General features: G+C 51.2%; 1 protein-coding gene across 4 annotated transcripts; it reads left to right on the top strand.

Moving 5' to 3' along the window:
* Positions 1-3,914: 3,914 nt before the first annotated feature.
* Positions 3,915-7,879, top strand: GALT (galactose-1-phosphate uridylyltransferase). Of its 4 annotated transcripts, XM_054502735.2 has the most exons (12): positions 3,952-4,095; positions 4,177-4,241; positions 4,398-4,567; positions 4,801-4,876; positions 4,966-5,014; positions 5,141-5,270; positions 5,424-5,480; positions 5,640-5,762; positions 6,070-6,202; positions 6,306-6,389; positions 6,718-6,872; positions 7,667-7,879. In XM_054502735.2, exons 3-12 carry the CDS (start codon positions 4,460-4,462, stop codon positions 7,745-7,747), a joined length of 996 nt encoding a protein of 331 aa, XP_054358710.1. In that variant the 5' UTR covers positions 3,952-4,095; positions 4,177-4,241; positions 4,398-4,459; the 3' UTR covers positions 7,748-7,879. The 4 variants fall into 4 exon arrangements, with proteins under 4 accessions (XP_063506265.1, XP_063506264.1, XP_054358709.1 ...); XM_054502734.2 differs by lacking the exon at positions 4,177-4,241 and having other exon boundaries at positions 3,919-4,095; XM_063650194.1 differs by lacking the exons at positions 4,177-4,241; positions 5,640-5,762 and having other exon boundaries at positions 3,917-4,095.
* Positions 7,880-7,886: the final 7 nt, after the last annotated feature.

The following is a 7,886-nucleotide window of genomic DNA, read 5'->3' as shown; positions in this document are numbered from 1 at the left end:
GCGGAGGTTGCTGTGAGCTGAGATCACGCCATTGCACTCCAGCTTGGGCAACGAGAGCGAAACTCCATCTAAAAAAATTTAAAAAAGAGTGACAGAATGAAGGGTTAACACAGTGAAATATAATTGTGAGATTCAATGAGATGATGGGAAATGATAATTAGACTTCTCAGTAGGGGCATGTGGCAGAGACAATGCTATACATTCACAAATCCATTTCCTTTTGCTCTTGGACAGCTAGATTACATTCCACAGTCTACTCTGGATCATGTGATTGCATTCTGGCCAATGAAATATAGATAGACATGATGTATGACATTTCTAGGGCTGGCTCCTAAAGTCTCCTCTGAGATTCATTTTTTTTTTTTTCTCTTTCTCTTTTTAAGAGACAGGATTGTGCTATGTCATTCCCAGACTGGTATCAAACTCTTGGGCTCAAGTGATCTCCCACCTTGGCTTCCCAAGAGCTGGGGGACTACAGGCACATACTACCATGCCCAGCTTGAATTTCTTTTCATTTTCTTTCTTCCCTCGTCTATTACTGTAGTTATAGAGGATCTCTAGTGGAATATTCTGAGGCCCTAGGAAATGACATAGCTACTAGATGGATGGCACCTGGATCCCTAAATACTGCTTGGAACAGAGCTCCCTGTTACCCCCAGAATTGACTGTAGTGCTAAGCCATTGAGTTTTGGGAGTGTTTGTTACAGCAATTAAGATTACTTACCCTGACAAATATAGGGCAAAAGATGTGTTACAATATACCATGCAGCTAAGAGTAGAGACCAGAAAGATGGCCTCTGTTTTTAAGAAATTTGGCAGGCCGGGCACGGTGGCTCACGCCTGTAATCCCAGTACTTTAGGCGGCAGAGGCAGGCAGATCACCTGAGATCAGGAATTTGAGACCAGCCTGGCCAACATGGTGAAACCCTGTCTCTACTACAAATACAAAAATTAGCTGGGTGTGGTGGTGCATGCCTGTAATCCCAGCTACTGGGGAGGCTGAGGCAGGAGAATCACTTGAATCCAGGAGGCGGATGTTGCAGTGAGCCTAGATTGCACCACTGCACTCCAGCCTGGGCGACAGAACGAGACTCCATCTAAAAAAAAAAAAAAAAAAAAAAAAGAAACTTGGCAGAGAAATTAAGGATAAAGAAGGGATTATCTAGAGGAGAATGCAGGATTGAGGGAACATGTTTTTGTATTGGTTCTGGCTTCTGTGGCATTCCCGACTCGACAATTCACTAAGAACCCTGGGCAGCAGGGATTAGCTCCCAAATTTGGTCTCTGCTCCCCATTCCAGGAACAGCTTTCCGGGATCATCTGGGCCTACACCTCCCCTATCTGGTCTTTCAGAAAGCTTTTCCATGCCTTTCCAGGTGTGGTGGCTTATGTCTGTAATCCCAGCACTTTGGGAAGGCCGAGATGGGCAGATTACCTGAGGTCAGGCGTTCAAGACCAGCCTGGCCAACATGGTGAAACCCTGTCTCTAAAAAATACAAAAATTAGCCAGGCGTGATGGTGGGTGCCTGTAATTCCAGCTACTTGGGAGGCTGAGGCAGGAGAATCACTTGAACCTGGGAGGCAGAGGTGGCGGTGAGCCGAGATCAAGCCACTGCACTCCAGCCTGGGCAACAGAGTGAAACTCTGTCTCAAAAAAAAAAAAAAAACCCATAAAAATGGACAACCAGCAGCCCTCAGGGGTGCTCTGTCTATAGAGCAGCCATTTTTTTATTCCTTCACTTTCCTGATAAACTTGCTTTCACTTCACACTATGGACTCACCTTGAATTCTTTCTTGTGTAAGATCCAAGAATCCTCTCTTGGGGTCTGGATTGGGACCCCTTTACTGTAACAACACCTCTGGGATCTGGCAGGGAGGGAGCTGGTTAGGCCCCATCTTAGTCATTCTCCTCTTCCTCCAAAAAATGACGTTGGGGAGTCATAGAGGAGAGTTATGGAGATGTTCCTGAAGAGATGTTCCTGATGGGGGTCAGGATGCAGTTAGCATGATTTAGGGGGTGGCACTGAAGCACTGGTGTTCTTGGGAAAATGGAGCTGTCTACAAACTCTAGTCACTCAAACAAATATAACTGAGAGAATGGAAAAGCAGATCTCCTGTTCCTGTCTCACCTCTTTGGGTAATATGAACAGCTAGTGGGACAGGTAAAACCCCCGTTTCTCAGTCCTCAGCTCCCTGCCCCCTACCTCTGAAGGTAGCCTCTTCCTATTCCAGTCTGAGGACCCTAGGGCAGAGATCAAGTAAATGACCCATGACCTAGTTTTTGCAGCTCAATTGCAAAACACCTGGCTTGGCTTGGTCTTGACTGGGGGAAGGGATGTCCCTGCTATGGCTCAACTTCTAACTCACTGGGTCTCTGTCCTGCATTCCACTGAAGTCTCAGAGGCATCTCACAGCACTGGAAAAAGCCTTGGAAACTTGCATTCAAATCTCAGCTTGGCCACTAATTCTCTGGGTGACCTTGAGTCCTCTGGCCCCCACTGTGAAATGGGGAAGAGGTTTAGACAATATTTAGATGGCTCTTTAAAATTACCAGGGGGCCAGCTGTTTGGGAGGCTGAGGCGGGAGGATCACTTGAAGTCAGGAGTTCAAGACCAGCCTGGCCAACATGTGAAACCCCGCCTCTACTAAAAATACAAAAATTAGCCGGGTGTGGTGGCACACAGCTGTAATCCCAGCTACTCGGGAGGCTGAGGCAGAAGAATTGCTTGAACCTGGGAGGTGGAGGTTGCAGTGAGCCAAGATCACGCCACTGCACTCCAGCCTGGGTGGCAGAGTGAGACTCTCTCTCAAACAAACAAACAAACAAACAAAAGTACCAGGGGAGGAATTAATTTGAATTTTATCCTAGTGTTAGCCAATTGGTCCCATCCAAGGAAAATTTAGAAAAGGGAAGGGGATGTGTAAAGGAAACACTAGGCCCCACCTAGATGGTGGCTGGAGTTTCTGATAGTCTTGTACTCTCCACATTTTCAGACTTTCTTTTACTTTTTTTTTTTTTTTTTGTGATGGAGTCTGCTCTGTCGCCAGGCTAGAGTGCAGGGGCGCGATCTCGGCTCACTGCAACCTCTGCCTCCGGGGTTCAAGTGATTCTCCTGCCTCAGCCTCCCGAGTAGGTGGGACTACAGGTGCACGCCACCACGACCAGCTAATTTTTTTTTTTTTTACTACAGACGGGGTTTCACCATGTTGGCCAGGATGGTCTCAATCTCTTGACCTCGTGATCCGCCCGCCTCGGTCTCCTAAAGTGTTGGGATTACAGGCGTGAGCCACCGAGCCCGGCCATTTTTAGATATTTTTATAGCCCTTTTACCCCTCCCACTTCTTGTGCTGTCTTGGTGCGTGTATGAAAGAGAGAGAGAGAGAGGAAGGAGAGCAAGAGTGAGAGAAAAAGAGAATATGGTTACTCAGCAAAAAAAAAAAATCTGTTTTTGCTTTTGGGGATAGGATATGGTTATGGTGAAGTACTCCACACAGACCCCACCAAGTTTGCCTCTCCTCCGCTACAGCCACTGAGCAGGTGACTGAGGCGCTGTTGATCCAGGGTCATATCCTTACTCGCCCTAGAATGTAAGCTCAGGCAGGGCAGAGGCCATGCCTGACATGTGTATCCCAATGCTTTACACAGCCTAGGTGCCCAGCACATGCTAGATGCTCGGTAAATATTTGCTGAATGAAAGATCAAATGAATGATTGCAGCAAGCAAGTCCTGTAGGCATCCTGGAGCCCAAGGATTCTGCAGTAGGCAGCTTTCACAGAGGTTCTTCCAGTGTAGTGGCTCTAGCTCTGGGTGAAGTAGGATCATCGATGTCGGTCCCCAGGGTTCACAGCTGTTCTGAGCCCCGCCCCCAGGTGGCAGGGCAGCCCAGTCAGTCAGTCACGTGCTGGCGGCTGGCCAATCATCGGGGGCGGCGCGGGGAGGGGTGGTGTAGACGGAGAAAGTGAAGGGTGAGGCACGGCCCTGCAGATTTTCCAGCGGATCCCCCGGTGGACTCATGTCGCGCAGTGGAACCGATTCTGAGCAACGCCAGCAGGCGTCGGAGACGGACACCGCAGCAGCAACCTTCCGGGCAAACGGTAACTGCACCGCGGCAGGGACTCGCTGGGGCGCGGAGCCGAGCCCTCCCCTTCCTTAGGAAGCTTTCGTCCCCTCCGAAGGTTGGAACGCTCATCCCGAGCCAGACCGACAAGGCGTACAATCGCCCGTGTACGACGAGCTGCAGGCCAATTGGCGCTGGGAAAGTCCAATCCTGGGCCTCTAGCTCCTGAGCGGGACAGGGCTGAGAGGGCGCTCCCGAGCTTGGGCCTGCTGGTGGGTGAGACCCAGGAGAGAGGGAGCTAGAGAGCTCTGAGGACTGATCTTGACTGTCTGCCCCCAGACCATCAGCATATCCGCTACAACCCGCTGCAGGATGAGTGGGTGCTGGTGTCAGCTCACCGCATGAAGCGGCCCTGGCAGGGTCAAGTGGAGCCCCAGCTTCTGAAGACAGTGCCCCGCCATGACCCCCTCAACCCTCTGTGTCCTGGGGCCATCCGAGCCAATGGAGAGGTAAGCCTGCAGAGCCCTGCATCTGCAGGCTGGGCCACGGGGAGTAGTTCCCTCTTAGAGCTGTCCTCCACCCACAGGGATAGTGAACCTCCTTCTGGATCATGTCCCACTAAGCTTTTTGGTCCCCTAGGGTGGGCCTTCCCTACTCCCTTGTAGCCTGTCCAGTCTTTGAAGCCCACCAGGTAACTGGTGGTATGGGGCAGTGAGTGCTTCTAGCCCATCCTTGTCAGTAGGTGAATCCCCACTACGATAGCACCTTCCTGTTTGACAACGACTTCCCAGCTCTGCAGCCTGATGCCCCCAGTCCAGGTAACCTGGCTCCAACTGCTGCTGGGGAGGAGGGTGGCTAGACCTCTTGAGGGACTTCTGCTGCAGAGAGTGATACTCCTTTACCTCAGGACCCAGTGATCATCCCCTTTTCCAAGCAAAGTCTGCTCGAGGAGTCTGGTAACTATGGATTTCCCCTCTTATAACTTTCAAACCAGGGTTGGAGACTCAGCTTCGGGGTTGGGCCCTGCCCGTAGCACAGCCAAGCCCTACCTCTTGATTATCTTTTCTCCCGTCACCACCCAGTAAGGTCATGTGCTTCCACCCCTGGTCGGATGTAACGCTGCCACTCATGTCGGTCCCTGAGATCCGGGCTGTTGTTGATGCATGGGCCTCAGTCACAGAGGAGCTGGGTGCCCAGTACCCTTGGGTGCAGGTTTGTGAGGTCGCCCCTTCCCCTGGATGGGCAGGAAGGGGGTGATGAAGCTTTGGTTCTGGGGAGTAACATTTCTGTTTCCACAGGGTGTGGTCAGGAGGGAGTTGACTTGGTGTCTTTTGGCTAACAAAGGTCCCTATCCCTATCTGATAGATCTTTGAAAACAAAGGTGCCATGATGGGCTGTTCCAACCCCCACCCCCACTGCCAGGTAAGGGTGTCAGGGACTCCAGTGGGTTTCTTGGCTGAGTCTGAGCCAGCACTGTGGACATGGGAACAGGATTAATGGATGGGACAAAGGAGATATGCCAATGATGTGGAGGCTTGGAGGTAAAGGACCTGCCTGTTCTTTGCTTTTGCCCCTTGACAGGTATGGGCCAGCAGTTTCCTGCCAGATATTGCCCAGCGTGAGGAGCGATCTCAGCAGGCCTATAAGAGTCAGCATGGAGAGCCCCTGCTAATGGAGTACAGCCGCCAGGAGCTACTCAGGAAGGTGGGAGAGAGCCAAGCCCTGTGTCCCCAAGGAGTCCCTAACTTTCTTATCCCACTAGAGAGAGGTGTGTAAAGGAGAAAGCTAGAGGGGAACTAGTAGAGAGAGACTTGCTAGGAGGCCTTAGCAATAATCCAGTAATCTAAAGGAAAGATGATGGTGACTTAGACTCGGGTGGTTAGTGGTAGAGGTGGTGAGAAGACATCAGATCCTGGGCACATTCTTTTCTTCTGCTTCCCCTGCCTATTTGCTGACCCCACTCCGGCTCCTATGTCACCTTGATGGCCTCCTATCCATTCTGTCTGCCTAGGAACGTCTGGTCCTAACCAGTGAGCACTGGTTAGTACTGGTCCCCTTCTGGGCAACATGGCCCTACCAGACACTGCTGCTGCCCCGTCGGCATGTGCGGCGGCTACCTGAGCTGACGCCTGCTGAGCGTGATGGTCAGTCTCCCAAGTAGGATCCTGGGGCTAGGCACTGGACGGGGGTTGCTCCCAGTAGGGTCAGCATCTGGACCCCAGGCTGAGAGTCAGGCTCTGATTCCAGATCTAGCCTCCATCATGAAGAAGCTCTTGACCAAGTATGACAACCTCTTTGAGACGTCCTTTCCCTACTCCATGGGCTGGCATGGTGAGGCTTTTCAAGTACCTATATCTAGCCCCAACACCATTTCTGGGCTCCTGGGGCTCAGCCCAGTGAACTGCAACCCCAAAGGAGTAAGCCTTGAAACAGTTGCTGGGGGAAGTGGCCAGAGCAGAGATGCTGGGACTGAGGGTGGAGCAGCAAACTTGGTGAAACTATGTCTCCAATGTGCTTTCTAATCTCCTGCCAGCTCTTCTCAGGCAGGGGATCCTGGGAGATGTAGTTTTCAGATACCTGGTTGGGTTTGGGGGTAGGTGCTAAGCTGGATAACTGTAAAAGGGCTCTCTCTCCCCACTGTCTCTCTTCTTTCTGTCAGGGGCTCCCACAGGATCAGAGGCTGGGGCCAACTGGGACCACTGGCAGCTGCACGCTCATTACTACCCTCCGCTCCTGCGCTCTGCCACTGTCCGGAAATTCATGGTTGGCTACGAAATGCTTGCTCAGGCTCAGAGGGACCTCACCCCTGAGCAGGTCAGGACTCAGAGCAGTCTGGCGTCTCCAGACTCTCACATGCAGTATGTGCAGGCACCTGATACTTCTGTTGCGCTTGTGCTCCAGTCATTGCACAAGGCAGAAAACAGCTCTGGCAGGAAGGGACTGCCAAAGTTAGGAGCCCTAGGGCCTGGAAGGAGAGTATGGTCCTCAGATCCCCTTTCTCTTCTGCTTCCTCCAGCGAACCCAACAGTCTGACCCTGATAGTTCCCATAACAACCTGTGCATTCCTTGGGACTCAGGAGCTGCTCAACTCTTTCATCCCCTGGTGGCACATACCCAGTAGGCCTGTGGCATTCATATTTCATATTCATATTCATATTTCATATTCATATTTCAAACCACAATATCCAGCAAAATGTCTCCTGAGCACCCAGAACTCCATACCATTGGCCAGGTGTGGTGGCTCATGCCTTAATCCCAGCACTTTGGGAGGTCAAGATGGGAGGATTGCTTGAGCCCAGAAGTTCGAGACTAGCCTGGGAAACATAGGAAACCCCCGTCTCTACCAAAAAAATTTAAAAAGTTAGCCAGGTGTGGTGGCATATACCTGTGGTCCCAGATACTTGGGAGGCTGAGATAGGATCACTTGGGCCCAGGAGTTTGAGGCTGCAGTGAGCCATGATCATGGCATCATTGCATTCCAGCCTGGGCAACAGAGCAAGACCTTGTCTCAAAAAAAAAAAAAAAGAAAAAGAAAAAAAGAAGTCCATGCCACCATTCTTGGCAGCCCAGCCTTTATCCTCCTTAATTGCTCCCTGTCCCTTTTCCAGGCTGCAGAGAGACTAAGGGCACTTCCTGAGGTTCATTACCGCCTGGGGCAGAAGGACAGGGAGACAGCAACCATCGCCTGACCACGCCGACCACAAGGCCTTGAATCCTTTTTTTTTTTCAACAGTCTTGCTAAATTAAGCAGAAAGGGCCTTGAATCTTGGCCTAGAATTTGGGCAGATATAGCATTAATAAAACTGTGCATCTCAAACTTTTATCACA

This window comes from Pongo pygmaeus, chromosome 13 (assembly GCF_028885625.2).
Source record: "Pongo pygmaeus isolate AG05252 chromosome 13, NHGRI_mPonPyg2-v2.0_pri, whole genome shotgun sequence".
Classification (NCBI taxonomy): Eukaryota; Metazoa; Chordata; class Mammalia; order Primates; family Hominidae; genus Pongo; species Pongo pygmaeus.
The sequence above is the reverse complement of the archived record's forward strand: the minus strand, read 5'-3'. Positions and strand labels throughout refer to the sequence as shown.

What these genes read in the sequence shown, in the direction of transcription:
- GALT (XM_054502734.2), top strand. Translation starts at nt 4,014, where the DNA reads ATGTCGCGCAGTGGAACCGATTCTGAGCAACGCCAGCAGGCGTCGGAG. An exon ending in AGCAACCTTCCGGGCAAACG is followed by an intron (nt 4,096 to 4,397) that starts GTAACTGCACCG and finishes GTCTGCCCCCAG; the next exon opens with ACCATCAGCATATCCGCTAC. An exon ending in CCCAGTACCCTTGGGTGCAG is followed by an intron (nt 5,271 to 5,423) that starts GTTTGTGAGGTC and finishes CCTATCTGATAG; the next exon opens with ATCTTTGAAAACAAAGGTGC.